The following is a 15012-nucleotide window of genomic DNA, read 5'->3' as shown; positions in this document are numbered from 1 at the left end:
TGTATTTATAGAACATCTAGCAATAGACGTATTTACGTAGCCGAAGCCCAATTTTATCAGGGTCCACCTGGTGACCCGTTTCCATAGCAGGAATGAAAGGAAGAACAACCCACGTATATATCTATCCTTGCCCCTTACCCACCCAGTGGCTGGGCTGAAGCTATGGTATTCATCTTCACCTTCCCTGCGTTCCTGTTATGGTGCTCTTTCTGTCCATCACAAGTTCACAGTCCAATGATGGCTGCACAGCAAGTTTTCCAGCGGTCTTCGCTTTCCACGAAACTTACTAGATAATCCCACTATGGACATCGAGGAGGCGGGGTTAAGCGAGGGCGGATGATCTCCCTTCTGTTCGGGGAGGCCGTACCCTCGCGTTCATTTTCAAGTGCCGCGAGAGAATTCTTCTGAGTCTTGCCCCACTGGGCTTGGAACTAGGTTCCGAGGTCACAAAACCAAAATTCCCCTTGTTGATTTTAGATTACCGTTGGGATGATGTGCTGGGATGCATCAATTTTGCATCTACGATCAACAGCGTTGAGTTTGACTGGTCTTGGACTTTATCTTCGGTTTAGGTTTCGTGTCCTATGCACCAAAGCCTCTGCGCGATTGCTCCCCTCTGATCTCGTCAATTCACGTGGGCCACATTGCGTATCTGTAACGGCCTTACACATAACTAGGCCTATCAGCATCGATCCCACTATTGCTCGACTGCTGAGTCCCCCCCGCTTGGCTAATATTCCGCCCTTGACTCGAGTGCACATACTGCAAGTCCTTGTAGAAAGGTGTCTCTGAGGTTTGTGGCCTGTCACCAGCCCAGCATGTTGGTCACTACTTAAGTTCCCACCTGTGGCCCCTGACATTTTTGGATCGGCATCGGTAGGTTCAGTTAAGCATGACCGCAAATGATGATAATCCTGGAGCCATTTCACTTTGCTCGGGCCCGTCGCTAACGCTTGTCATAAATACCCTAGGCCGAACCTAAAAGAATAGCAGACCCTCGAAGATGGGAGCGCAATAGACAAAATAGACGCTCGGTTCCCCAAAGAGACGTACTGTGTTCCTTGCCGGCGGATTGACCTGGTCGTTGCCCTATTCCTCTGACCGTTCACAACTGATACAGCCCCTCTCTCGTTCTTGGCCACGATTGTGCACCCGTCACAATCCAGTGGCTAGCTGATAAAACCATGGTCGATAGGCGTGAGTATCCTTTTCTGTCACTGTTTTCGAATTTTCTGGTGGTCGGTAGCAGTGACACTTCAACAAGTCAACGGAGCACGTGCCTTGCGGGTAGCCGAGCTTATCAACGACTATCGAACCCTCCTTATGCACATCGCTAGGCATACTGTACAAACTCCAGCGGACGATTACCACGATGAGGCGTACAAAGAGCTTAGAGCAGGCCTGGCTGCAGCCCAGGCACTGATATCAGCCAACTATAACCCCATCGTGGCACCTACCCAGTCCAACACGGAGACGGAGAAGGCCGAACTGCAGAGGTACGGGGACTAGGCCCTATACAAATTGGCTAGGGATGTCCTGACTGTCTTTAGAACTATCCTCGACGCAAGCGCGCGGCGATTCCAAGCGCACCGCATCTATCTCCGAGTAGCAGTCGCCAAAAGATGGGCCATCTCCAGACAGGATATCGTACGGGGAGGACCGGCAGGGATCCAGCATACTGCTCCGCTGAACTCCCTTGGCAACTCATTCCGACAGGTGAATTATGCCATGTGCTTCTTTATCCGCAAACACTTGATTGACTGGGGACACAATAGGAAATGGCGCGCTTGACGGACCAGTACGCTGTGGATGATCTGCGGGACGCAGACATGCGGGCAGGATATTGGATTGTAGAGGATCCCACTCTACCCGAGATCCTTGACTGGATTCAGTACCACCTGTAAAGAATGTGCAGGTGGTGGTCAGTCATTTAGGAGGCTGGCTTTTCTGGAGTAGCTAACAGGACGGGACCAACTTTAGGATTACCGACTTATATCCTTTACCTGGACGATGTCATTTCCGTGACGCCTGAGATCAGGTAGATCGTTATGCAGTTAATTTCAGATTGCATCTTTTGTGATTTTCTATTCCTAGCGTCTTATTCATTTCCCGTGCCCGTCTCGGTGAATTATCTTTTTTATTGTTCCTGGAACAGGTTAGCCCACAGTGCCGTCAAAATAGCCAGGCCCTTAGACCATGCCGGCATATACTGGATAGCTTGAAACGACCTGGCATATTCGGTCTTGAGCCAATCTGCTAAGCAAGACCGTAAACCCATCTCACGGGCTCTACGTTGAGGCAGAATGTCATTCGGCTGGGGATTAAGCCTCCTCTTTGGGCAGCAAAATCAGCAATTAATAGATCTTAGTGTTGCGATACAACCAGGCATCTATCAACGATAATCTAGATTTTTTATACTATACGAGCCTTTGAGTGATTCACCGCCATTGTTAAATTGACAAGGCAACCATATGCAGCATCCTCGACCGCGGAAAATGTATGTGAACTGAGAACACACATCAGGACTCCAACAAATCCTATTCTGGCAGATCACGAAGCAATATCCACCTGCTTCACAGCCTTAACGCCACCGACGACTAACACACAACTCTATCGTTACTTGCATTGATAGCCACCCTGCTTGGGATACGTATGCCGAGCACTCGGGCTCAAATGGCTGAACCTTTGCAGAGTGCAGCGGTGTGCCTGAATACCCTTATAAAAGCCAGAGGATCTCTTCAAAGACTGCAAGGGGCATTGACCACCATGGCCTATGTCAAAACATACCATGTCGTCTAAATCCAGACCTCTATACCATCCTTATGAGAAGCAGCAATCCTGCTCGTTGCTTCAATTTGCTCTACTAGACACTTAGCGGCAGATTAGACACGAGCGATATCATGTATTCTACTCCTGGTCTTTGTGAGTGCTTAAGAAAGATGAATGCTGCATACAACCATAAATACAATCGGAATCAATAACCCTCGATGCATCATCTGTTGATCTGGCTGGTATTGAAGGAAGATGATTTGTTCACTTCCATGCTGGAGAATCTATTCCTTCCTTCTGCACCTCCTTTGCTGGTAGGGATGGCTATCTGCTATTGGATAGGAATATATACCACCCGAATAGCTTGCACTCCACAACCCCAGTAAGAGTCATGGTAAGCGTTCATTCTGTATTTATTTTCGATAATCCTGCTTATTTATTCAGCAGGTGTATACTTCCATATCTATCATCCTAAAGCAATCATGCAGACCTCCCATCTTCGCTTCTCTAGACATGCTATAGCAGTCTCCCCGTCCTAATCGTACGCTCCAAATGTGGGCTAAACGACCTCGTCTAGTTCATTTTCCCCTTTAAAATATGGCTGAGGCTCCAACGTCTTCACCCTGTCAAACAGGGGGCGAGCCTTTGTCGCATGGCCTATTATCTCCTATGACCTTCCCATTACTGGGAATTGAGCATCTAACACTGGCAGTCGGCATTTACCAACTTGAACAGTTAGGTAGGAATATATATTTGACACCGGGTACTGCTGCGGTATGAATAAACAACTATGAATGAGCTAAGATCAGCCAGACAGGTATGTGCCGATAGAGATGGCTGTCCAACTAGACGATCGTCTAGGTTTATACATCTAAAATGTGGCTAGGTACTTACAGCTTAGGGGGTCTGCACGCATGTTTCTAGTACGTATACCCGCTTTAGACGGCGGCTCTGCGCATATCAGAAGGCCTAATGTCTACAGGTCAGAGAGGAAATAGGCTATGAAATATACATCGAATAGCTTACAGGAGGGGAATTAGAGCTCTTGTCGCCAAATACCAGGGTCGCCAGGTTGTTAAATATGTGACAGTGATAAATACATATCTAGTCGCCCCAAATGACCTTGTGATATAATGACCGGCTTTTCCAGAATAAACACGGCGGATCGCGACAGATGATATTGCAGCATATCTGGGGAGATATCTGACAATCTACATCTAAACAGCTTCGTCTCCACGTGGGGCAGGAGGCACTGGTCCCAAATCGGTCCCTTCCACACCATGGCAGCTGATAAGCCCAGACCTGGCGTTATATTGGATGACACCACCTGTCAGATCTGTTAGTAACAGGATATCTCAACACCCAGTGGACACTTGCCTATCGAAAACCTAATGTTATGGTTTGGTTGTTGTAGTCGCGGGTTTGTCTTGCAGGTACAGAATATTGTACCAGGATCGGATGGCTGTGGCCCTCGCGCATATCTACAGTTGACGCATCCGCCTCTCTGAAGTCCATATCCACTAAGTGCCATTAGCCATTGATTATAAAGAACGGACAGTCCACCTGCTACAGCAACAATAGCTATAGCAAAGCAAGATGCATACTTCAACTGCGCAGTAAGACCTATGTTCTCGGGATCCCAGCCAAAACATCGGTTGAGGCTCAGAGTGACCTCGTGCACTATGCCTTGAGGATTCTTGCAGTTTGCGATGAGGACGTCGCCATCTACATCATCTGCGCGACGCATACGCCGGGCTTCTGACCCTGAGTATGATGCGGTTGAGTCTGGTGAGCCTGGCCGCCTCACTGATCCATCACGGCGCGCGGAGGAAATCTCAAAGTCTTTACAGTTCTTGTGTAAATTCGTTGCTATGAGTTCCACTGGTGGGGGATGAGGAGGACGAGGAGGAGGTATGAAATTATTCATAGGGAGGCCTTGGCCAACGGCCAGGGCTGATAGATATAGAGCAAGGATGGCCAGAGCCTGCTGCATTGTGATTCTGCCACGCCGAGACTGATTCCTCCAGAGCTATGTGCGGAGAGGGAAATATTTAATCACTAAAGGACCCTAAAAAAGGGGAAGTGGGTTCAATCGGTCTCTTTATCAGATTCATCATTACATAGCGGATCGCAGCAATATTAATCTCCGGGTGCGGCATTTTATTGAATACTACACACACTCGGCACCTAGGGCAAAGGAACCCTCTATTTCTGACTTTTATCTGTAGCTTTTCTTTGTGTGGCCGGGCTGGAGTTCAATGCACTATGGCTTACGGGTGGCTCGGGCAATGGATGGATGTCACCTATTCTCACCCACCATTGGTTGAAGCTGCATATCTTGCCCTTGTACTCCGTATGTACATGTTTGAGTGTCGGCTGTGGTCTTTCAGTGCTGTGGATCCGGAAATTGCATGACTCGGAATGTACGCCACGTACGTTACTACCTTAACGCTGAATAACGCCACCATGATTCCACTGCAATTATTTTAGAAGGATCATAACGGCCGGTTGTGCTTGCTACCTGTCCCGTACTGATTGGTCGCTCCAGCAGAGGAGATATCTACTTGGAGAAGATGACAATCTTCCGTAGCATTACTGTTGTACAGGGCGTAGTATACATCTTTGACAACACAACTTTGAACAACTTGCCCCTGTCCCCAGGTAAAAGTCTGAGCGGATCTTGACACGGTCATATTTTCAATATTTATTATTGGGTATTCGGACCGTAGGGTTCCTCCATGATGAGGTACTCGATACTGTCGCCAAAGACAATCGTTGCTAATATTTTATCTAGTTTAGCTCTTCATGCTTAAATACACGGGATCGCTCGACGCATGCTTACCGAGTGGAAAAGCCCTAACAAGTGAAAGTGGGAAGGTGGCACCCAGCCACCAACCGAGTTGGTAGATTAGATCAGGGGTGGTTTTGATATCGACCGGGATGTCTGGTTATTCTCGGGCACCATTTCGAGTTAGTGCCAATTTTCTGATACAAATTAAGCTTCCTTTTTCTCCGTAGCTGGGCTCTGTAAGGGAACCATTTCTCTATGACACATACAGCATATTCGTCCCATTTATAGCTAGTAAGGAATTCAATGCCATTGTGAGAGGGCGTGAAAGTTGGCTAAAGAGAATTCAATCTTAGTGAATCCAAGCATTCAAGATATCCTCGAGAACGCCTCGTCTGTCTATCGAGGCCCGGGCGGAGCGGCTGCCGTATTGAAGGATGGCAAACTCGTCGGCGAGCACGTCTGGGGCTACGCGGATTTGCAAAAGCTGGTTCCGATGACCTCATCTATGTTGATGCCAATATGCTCGATCACGAAACAAATGGTGTGCATGATACTGAAAGATCTGGAGCGTAACCCCACCCCAGAGATGCTGAAGCGGGGCAACGTGTCTCGGCAGTTTCCGGACACTCTGGAGCAAATGCTACATCCCGACCTGGCTGGAAACACCGCACTGAAGTTGGAGCACCTATGTAATAACCAGTCTGGCATTCGAGACTACTGGGCGATGTCCATGTTCTGGGGTGCCCATCCTGATGGTGAATTTCGACTCGAAGAAGACGCCCAGAAGGCACTTGACCGGACAAGGTCTCTGCATTTCGAACCTGGTACGCAGTATTCCTATTGTAACTTGAACTTCCACATCCTCGCCCGACTCATCGAGAGGGTGAGTGGACAATCCCTAGGCGACCTACTCGCGGAAAGGCTCTTCTCGCCGGCTCGGATGACAACTGCCTGCTTGTGCCCGGACAACGGTAATCTCCCTCCACCTTGTGTTGGGTATGAAGGATCCGAGTCTTCTGGCTTTATTCCAGCCATCAACCGCATGCAATGGTCTGGCGATGCAGGGGTTGTGGCGTCCCTCAAAGACATGATTGCATATGAAGATTATCTGCAGACTTCTTGGGATGACGAGCAAAGTCTGTATCGTGCCATCGCGGAAGAACAGTCATTCAAGAATGGCACAATTGCACGCTATGGGTACGGCCTGAAGCACGGTACTGTCAGGGGCGTGCCTACGATCGGTCATGGGGGAGCTCTTCGTGGATTCCGCCTCCATAGAATCCAGGCCCCATCAGAGAGGCTCGCAATCGTAGTTATGCTCAACCATGAGGCTGATGCAGAAGCGGTGGCCCAGGATATTATGCAAGGTGTCTTTAACATTTCCAAGGGCCAGAATCCTCGACTTGACCTCGTCAACCCCTCCCCAGACTGGTTTGGCACTTTCTACCACCCGGATGCCAGGCTGGTTGTTGAGGTTGGGCACGGCCGTCAGGGCCATTTGACCGTCACGTACGGGGGTTCTGGAGAGACCTTGGCCTGTATTGAGGAGGGCAAAGCTCAATCAAGTGATACAACTGCCACAATAAATGGTGACACCCTCACACTCCATCGTTTAGCCGACAATCATGTCATCCATGCCGAGCGTGTTGCTACTGGCCAGCAACCACCTAAAAACCTTTACGTCGGCGAATATTACTGCGCAGAAGTTGAGTCGACCTTTCGTTGCAGTGGCAAAGGTGGTATGCTATATGGTAACTTTGAAGGATACTTGGGCCAAGGACCTCCGCACCTCATGCGATATCTTGGGCAGGATATCTGGCTTCTGTCATGCCCGCGAGGCTTAGATGCTCCAGCGCCCGGAAGCTGGACTGTAGTATTCCAGCGTGATGACCATGGTGATATCGCTAGTGTTGTGATCGGCTGCTGGTTGGCCAGGAAGGTCGCGTTTGCTAGACAGTAGCTTACCCTTCGAGGAAGTTATACATGGCTTGTTGACAAGAGTCTTGAAGGTTATCACACAACTAGTACAATGACAACTGCGGTGAGAGTCTGTTGGTTAGGGCACATCGTACAATTCCCACTCCTGGGAAAGCATCCCACGTTTCCCATACAATATAACTCCGACGCAAGATTCCCTAAGTGTAAGGGTCATGTCTTACTAGTATAAATAGGCACGTTTACTACCGCAAAGTGAATGTGCACGCGTTCATATAGTTAGCGAATATTACTCCCCTTGGCTATGGTACTAACATACAAGGGTCACCAAGCTAGTAGTTTTGGTTAGATCTGTGTTCCATGTAAGAAGCGCCGAGACACGCTGGTCATTTGTTTTAGCTCTTGAACGCACCAGAATGATAGGCAATCCCATGACAATCATGGTCCATGTCCATGCGCAGCAAAGATCGTAATGTACTGGTTTTACTCTTATTCTTTGGGCGACCAGAGCTCGTCCACGGAAGGTAACAAAGTAGAGGTTTACGCAACTTCAGCTGAGGGCGGCGACGAAGAAAATCAGCACAGCCACTTTTTTCAAGAAAAAGAAGAGGAAAGAAACACGCAAGAAGGGATTTCGAAAAGCAAACGTTTTAAAAGAAATATACAACAGGACGGAGTCGCCGGTGGTTCACCCACCCAAGCACTTTACTGATATATTAATTGTACGTCAAACGAGCCCTTACACCTGCAATTCTCTGAGTACAGATAACGAACCCTCCAACGACGAGGCTACAATGACTTCATACATTCAATGACAGTTCTTTCCTTCATTCCTATTTCAAATTACTCCCTACCAGTATCATCTTCTAGATGTTACGCTGGACGTTCGCTGACAAGTTTGCAACGTCCGATCTACTTTCCCGCCAAATCCTCTCTAATCAAATCCGCTGCTCTCTCAGCAATGGCGTAAACAACACTTTGGGTATTTCCCCTGGGAATAATCGGGATAACACTAGCATCGACGATGCGCAGTCCCTTTGCACCCCAGACCTGCAAGCGGGAGTCCACAACGCCACCTTTCTCCCAGGGCATCATGGCGCAGGTACTAGTTAGATGGAATGTGCTTTTCCCGGCGCACTTTACGTATTCTTTAACATCGTCCAGTGGAATTTTCCGTAAGTCATCAGGCGAACCCACACTCCGCTTACCACCCAGTTTCAGCATGGATGCAAGGGGCTGCGATGCGGCAATCACGTCGATGAAGCGGGTGTGTAGGGCGAGCATCTCTAGGTCAGCGGGATGGGTCAGGTAGCGAGGGTCGACGATGGGGTAGTCGGCGGGGTTGGCAGATGAGATGTGGCAGGTGCCGCGCGACAATGGGTGCATCAGACTGGCACAGATGGTGATGTAGTTCTCGGGGAGCTTCGACTGGATCACTTGCACGGCTGCGCCGAATCCCTTGAAATCAGACTGGGCCGGGTAGGTGAAATACCCACCAGTGGCTTCCTGTGGGTTCTCAAGGAGCGACCGCGCATAGGAGGCAAGGCCAGTAGCGAGGGGGTGGGACGAGTCAGGTATAGTCATGGCTAGAACAGTGGCTAGCTCGTCAAAGCCGGTACTGGGATTGGAGAAGTCGGGCAGTGGAAGAAGAGCAGAGGAGTAGTTGCCACCGATTGTGAAGGGACCGAACTGATGCGTTTTGTAGCTTTCCATTGCTGCACTAAGAGCCTCGGGGACTCGGCGCATGAAATCATCCTTCGTGTTGATAAAGTCTTGTACTTCGAAGCTAAGCCCGGCTAAAGGGTGATCCTGAAGATTGTCTCCGACATTGTGGTTATCAATTATCACTGGGATATTAAAGCTTTCTAGGATGGTACGCGAGCCAATTCCCGAGAGCTCAAGTATCTTTGGCGAGTTGAAGGTACCAGCGCAGAGAATAACTTCCCGGCGGGCTGTAACCTTGACGATGCCATTATCCTTCATGTACCTGACTCCAGTGGCGGTGACATCACCATTGGGAAGAGCCTCGAGGAGTACTTTCTCAACCAATGCTTCCGTCACAACATGTAGGTTCTCGCGCTCTTTCGCAGGAAGGTAGTATGCATTAGCGGAGAAGCTACGAGTCTTCTTGACAGGGTCAATAGTTGTTGCATTGGTATAACCGCCACACGCATGTCCGGAAAAGGGATCAGTCAACATGGGGTAGCCCAATCCCCGCAAGGACTCAACCCACGCATTGGGAATTGGGTCATCAACAGCATCTGGGAAGGATACCTGAATGGGCCCATTGTTTCTGTTGACGTGCTCATCCACGTACTCCAGACCTAGCTCCTTGCGCTTATCCTCAGACGGCAACGTCAGAGTGAAGACCTTCCTGTAGTATGTGCTGAGGGTGTCCCAGTCCCAACCGGGGTTTCCCAAAGCCCCCCAAGCGTTGACATTGGACTTGGAGTTGGCAATAAATGCCATTCCGTTCATGGCGCTCGACCCACCTAGGAGACGGCCTTGTGGTAGGGGTATCTGCTTACCGTTCAAGGCAACCTGAGAAGGACGGATTAGCATAAGCAGCCTGTGGGACGCAAGATGCAATCTGACCTGTGGCGCTGTCATGAACTTCCAGTCCGAGTCTGTGGCCACAAGTCCTGGCCAAAGCGCCGGGGTCTGAACTCGAGGATCCTCAGTCTGGTCTTGGCCCGCTTCCAGGACGAGAACCTGGAGGTTGGGATTCTCGGATAGGCGTGCTGCCAGAGTAAGGCCAGCCGTGCCTCCTCCGACAATGATGATGTCGGCGTCCGTAATTGACATGGAGGTGATCTTTGCTAGAAGTTATCCAATAGAAGCAATTAATTGAAGAGAGGCCGAACAGAGAAAAGCAGGACGGGTGAATATGGGGTGGATGAAAGGTGACTTAATAAGGATAGAGGAGGGATGTGACAAGGACAAGGGCATATATATAAAGAGAGTGAGCTCCGACGGGGAACGAAGAAAGGGCGGCATTCTTTGTGTGGATGATGATTATATGCAGGCTAATTTCTTATCACCGGGATTGGCGCAGTCGGCGCTTGTGTATCACATCAATCATCTCTTGTCAAACAAAGGCGCAGCAAAGCCACCAACGTATGCCCTTGTCAGGATGGGATTTATTGGATATCTCGGGAGACATGTGGTGGCAGGAAGCGATATTGGATCTCTTCCGGTTGCACGTGTGCCTTGGGCTCCAGCTTCTATGATCGGTATTGATGTCGCAGCAAGTGCCTAGGGATTTCTCTCGCAGCATCGAGTTCTGCCCTTTGAAGTGAGCTAGGCCGTTTGGCATACACATGTCAGCAAGAAGGGGGGCGTATAAGCTCACCTACCATTGAATTAAGTTGACGTCACACTAGACACCCAGATTTAATTATCCGCGGACTAAATGCGAAGATCCTAGGCTTATACTGAAGTGATCTTAGCGAGGTGGCCACCAGAGTTGAAACGTAAGGAAAGCATTTCCTGCCACAACCAGGTAGCTAGGAACCGGTTACTTCTATCTGTACTGCACTCGTCGGGCCCTTTCACCCGCTGCTACCTTCAAAGCCTACATCCACGTTGATGACTGGGAAGAAATAGATCTACAACATGACTGGCAATCTAGGAACTGGTGCAGATGGCTGGGCTACCGACCACGTAAATATACCCTGGCTAGACCATGTTATGCCTCAACTCAGCGAGATATACGATCAGAATAATGGGACCAATCTCCACGCGCACACATTTCTATTCTTAACCCAACTAAGAATAGGATCACATACATAATTTCACAAACCAAACTATCAACTACCATCCAGTGAAGGCTGGCATGGCCTAAAGAAACCATGCCACACAGGCTGTCACTACCGATCACAGAGCTGATTGAAGGTCCAAAACTCGATTCCATTTTAAGACAGGTTCAGAATGGGTCGGAGCCCGAAGCCATGAGTTCCCCAATCCAAGATCTGCTGAGATTCACTATCATAGGTCAGGGATGCCATCAGCAGATTCAGGACCTGGGGGTGGATTTGTATCATCAAAGTAATGATCTTCATAAAAGAGCCTCCAGCCTTTCTTATTACGCCCATGAGCAACCGGGTCATATTGGAATATAGCGTGCCGCCTGTATGCGGGAACTTCGCGCGACGTTTCAGCTGTAATGTAGAACCATGAGGCCGTGGCCGCGCCGGGCAGAAGCTCTGTATTGAGCAGATTCTTCAACTCTTCGAACTTTTTCCAGTACCTAGGCGATTTATACGGCGATGTATGCTCCTTTTGTCCCAAGCGTGGATGCATGAGGTATATACGTGTATCATCATCCTGAGCATTGAAAAGCGCTGGGTCTAAGGTTGGACCGACTCCCGATCGCGGCGTACGCCCAGCGATAAAGTTCAGGACATTTCTCGTAAATTTAGGCGCATTACCCCAGCTTGGGTTCTCCCAGTAATGTCCCTTTAGATATTTTAGCCATTGTTCCCAGCCTCAAGTTCGACAGAGTGTGCTTCATACCATATAAACCGCTCGCTTCGAGACGACGGTTACTATAGTACAGCCTGTTAAGCTGTCCGTGCCAATCTGAAATGGCTCGCTTCCAAATATCACTTGCTGTGTACCGGAGGCATCTGTTGACTCCCCGTCGTCATCAAATTCAATAATCTCAAGAGGCTGCCCAAAATAGGGATCTGGTTGTTCATAGCTATTTGCGACGTATTTCCTAACATCGGCGAGTGTAAGAGTCTTGAAAGCCCGTTTCCCGAGAAATAGTTTTGGTCCGGAATCGGATTCTGTATTATTGCCATCGGTTGCATTGTGGAACCAGTCCTGGTAACTGCGTGACCTCAAGCCCTTTGAACAGTGAAAGCTAGATGGACTACATATGGGCTCACAAGACGAGGCATCAAAGCTTCCGGCACAGTCGGGATCCCTAATAAAGTCAGATATAGTGTGTTTATCGTAGCTTTCACGTACCCTCGAGAGTTCAAGGTGTGGTTTGTATTATACGCCAACCCAAACTGTAGCGGCTGCAAAGTGCCTGACGGGATTGCTGGTGGTATCCTAGCGTCGCCTTGCTTCCATAAAAGCGGCAATAGGATACAAAACATCCATTTTGTAATGAGCAACATCGCTTGCTGAGATTCTTTCGCGTGTTATGATTGTAAGGAGAAACATGGAAGTCAGTGTGGTAGATTATCAATAACTATCAAAGAATAGGGGTCGTACTGCTCCTATAGGCCTGTATTCCCATGTCACGACTTATACCATTCTTAGGAATAGGGACCTCGTTCCAGCTCTATCTTAATAAATGAGGTTACATACGCTAGCCTAGCTCATAATCCGGAGCAGGGATCGGGAATTGCTGACTATGGAGTTCAACATGGGCCCTCAATGGTCTTGAAAGTGGCGGAGTGCAGCAGCAGACATGTATAATGCCATTATTGATCTATTTCCCGGTGCACCTTAAGCAGGGGACTTGGGACAATATCCTTGAAAATTAAATTACCATTTCACCGAGGTTCAAAGAAAACCCCTCGGTTCTTAACATGCTACTGCCGCTGATGCCGATTAATGATTCCTACCAGTCTCCTTGCATCAGCTCCCATTCGTGTAACGGAAATAGGCCCCAGGTTTCTTCTGTTGCCCCTACCCCGAATACGAGGGTATTGGGGCACGCGAGGTACATCAAAATAAACAGTAGATGGATCGTGCACCAGCTGGTGGAGATGCAAATATTCCAAATTTGGTTGGGAAGTGGATAGATGATGAAAAATGGACTCAAACCTTCCACTGACCAGATACACATTTTCCATCGATAGACTGGCCAATTGAACGTTTTTGAGAAATTGAAGCAGGGCTGCCTCGGTCGTGCGAATGTTATGAAAGGTACACTTCTTGAGCAATGGGAATGGACAGGAATTTGCGATTCGATTAAAGAAATGCTCTTCTTCCTGTATGGCATCCGTGTAGGCGAGATCGTAATATACCCACGCCAAGTGAAGTTCCTCTAGCACTGGGAACATATTCACAAAATCACAGATACATCGGGTATGATCCCTAGCTTGATCAAAGGATAGCGGAGACTCGTAGTGCTCATCGAGATCGCGTAACCAGTGTGACAAGCTTAAACATAGCTCTTTACACTCTCTGAATGTGGAAGACAGGTCTGCTTTCTCCATAACTGCCATTATTTCACCGCAGGCTAGGGCACAGCGAATGGGGAAACATTTAGCAAAAATGTCCACGATCTGCACAGACAATTTGCTGTTGCTGAGTGCCAGCATAACAAGGTCAAACAACTTTGCCGTGGCATGCTCTGCCTCTTCCAGCTCTGAATCTATTGGCTCGTGAAGGGAAAGAGACAGAGATACTAAGCCACCATGTGAAGTATTTTGGCGCAGGTTCTCCATTCCTTGCACTAGCAGCTTAGCTGCCTCAAGGCACTTGTCAGACGCATTTGCCACCCCAAAGTCGGATAAAGTAAGATGTTGGAGCGCACACCCAACCTGGCCTGGTTGAGTAAAGTGAGCGAAATCTTCCAAGGGGGCCTGTGCGATGTGTAATCTCTTGGATTTCAAATTCTGACGGAATCGACCATTGGATGATTTGGCCGAAATACCATGTGCAGTTAAACGAAGGGCACAGAGGTCTTGAAAGTCCAGAAAATTGATAACAGTCTCAATCAGTTCCATTGGAAGACTATCCAAAGTCAGGGGGGCCATGGCTTGGAAATCTCCACGATGAGTTGAAAGGCAAAGGAAGAAATGCTGGTCTAGACCATGATATATTAATAGATTAATGGGTTAGCCCAGCTATTCCCGATTAAGCTTTACGGCGAGAATTCAAGGTTAAACAATACAAACGAGATGAGGGGAAGCAAGCCACATGGGGGTTCCCCGATTGGTCCTTGTTCCGCCGCATGTTGGCCCGAATCCCGTGATTGCAATCTAATCTTTCTGATCAGGTATAGTTATGTAGCATCGATCGATATTGGAGGATCAGATGTCAATAATTGGCGCCGGATCCTCGAGAACCCGAGATATCCATGTAAATGCTACATCCTATTAGCCCGTACGATCTACTAACCGAGATAACGTCGGCAGATGGCTGTAGCGTGCAATCGTTCTGTCGCGAACTGTTGTCCTCATGTGATCCGCCATCCCAATTCCAACTTCAATCTCTCAAACATTCTCCGCATTCATCATCCAATTGTATACTATTATCATCCCGTTATTTGAAAATGGCGTGTTCCTGGTTTTTAGCGTCGCATCATGGACCGAATCTGGTTACTCTAAACTGTTATTGCTTTTTTCGCCGGTTTCCTCCTGCTCACACCCCTGTTGAGAGAACCCCAACGTCGGAGAGAGCCGGCAATGCACAGAACCAAGCCGTGCGAGGAAAGATATCTGTGATAGATCCTGGTCTCGTTTACACGCTAGGCGTCCACGATGTCACGCTGATCAGGATAGAGCGTATCGGTAATTTACCTCTTCATACTCGGCCTTAGACTGTACCCT

The 15012-nt window shown here is 48.7% G+C and overlaps 5 protein-coding genes across 5 annotated transcripts; 2 read left to right on the top strand and 3 right to left on the bottom strand.

The window, feature by feature from the left end:
• Positions 1 to 1184: 1184 nt before the first annotated feature.
• On the top strand, positions 1185 to 1904 carry BDV37DRAFT_295355 (uncharacterized protein; the record flags this gene model as incomplete). Its single annotated transcript, XM_032089852.1, has 4 exons — positions 1185 to 1197; positions 1274 to 1496; positions 1551 to 1716; positions 1776 to 1904. 4 exons carry the CDS (start codon positions 1185 to 1187, stop codon positions 1902 to 1904), a joined length of 531 nt encoding a protein of 176 aa, XP_031939813.1.
• Positions 1905 to 3986: 2082 nt separating this feature from the next.
• On the bottom strand, positions 3987 to 4762 carry BDV37DRAFT_284628 (uncharacterized protein; the record flags this gene model as incomplete). The annotated part of the gene is made up of 3 exons (XM_032087538.1): positions 3987 to 4096; positions 4158 to 4289; positions 4333 to 4762. 3 exons carry the CDS (start codon positions 4760 to 4762, stop codon positions 3987 to 3989), a joined length of 672 nt encoding a protein of 223 aa, XP_031939812.1.
• A 272-nt stretch (positions 4763 to 5034) lies between these two features.
• On the top strand, positions 5035 to 7520 carry BDV37DRAFT_284627 (beta-lactamase/transpeptidase-like protein; the record flags this gene model as incomplete). The annotated part of the gene is made up of 2 exons (XM_032087537.1): positions 5035 to 5122; positions 5914 to 7520. 2 exons carry the CDS (start codon positions 5035 to 5037, stop codon positions 7518 to 7520), a joined length of 1695 nt encoding a protein of 564 aa, XP_031939811.1.
• An 887-nt stretch (positions 7521 to 8407) lies between these two features.
• BDV37DRAFT_295352 (GMC family oxidoreductase) lies at positions 8408 to 10300 on the bottom strand (the record flags this gene model as incomplete). Its single annotated transcript, XM_032089851.1, has 2 exons — positions 8408 to 10036; positions 10091 to 10300. 2 exons carry the CDS (start codon positions 10298 to 10300, stop codon positions 8408 to 8410), a joined length of 1839 nt encoding a protein of 612 aa, XP_031939810.1.
• Positions 10301 to 11482: 1182 nt separating this feature from the next.
• On the bottom strand, positions 11483 to 14217 carry BDV37DRAFT_284625 (uncharacterized protein; the record flags this gene model as incomplete). The annotated part of the gene is made up of 3 exons (XM_032087536.1): positions 11483 to 11953; positions 12011 to 12425; positions 13280 to 14217. 3 exons carry the CDS (start codon positions 14215 to 14217, stop codon positions 11483 to 11485), a joined length of 1824 nt encoding a protein of 607 aa, XP_031939809.1.
• Positions 14218 to 15012: the final 795 nt, after the last annotated feature.

The sequence above is a fragment of the Aspergillus pseudonomiae genome, assembly GCF_009193645.1.
Source record: "Aspergillus pseudonomiae strain CBS 119388 unplaced genomic scaffold BDV37scaffold_50, whole genome shotgun sequence".
Classification (NCBI taxonomy): domain Eukaryota; kingdom Fungi; phylum Ascomycota; class Eurotiomycetes; order Eurotiales; family Aspergillaceae; genus Aspergillus; species Aspergillus pseudonomiae.
Note: the sequence above shows the minus strand (reverse complement) of the source record. Positions and strands in the feature narration are given on the sequence as shown.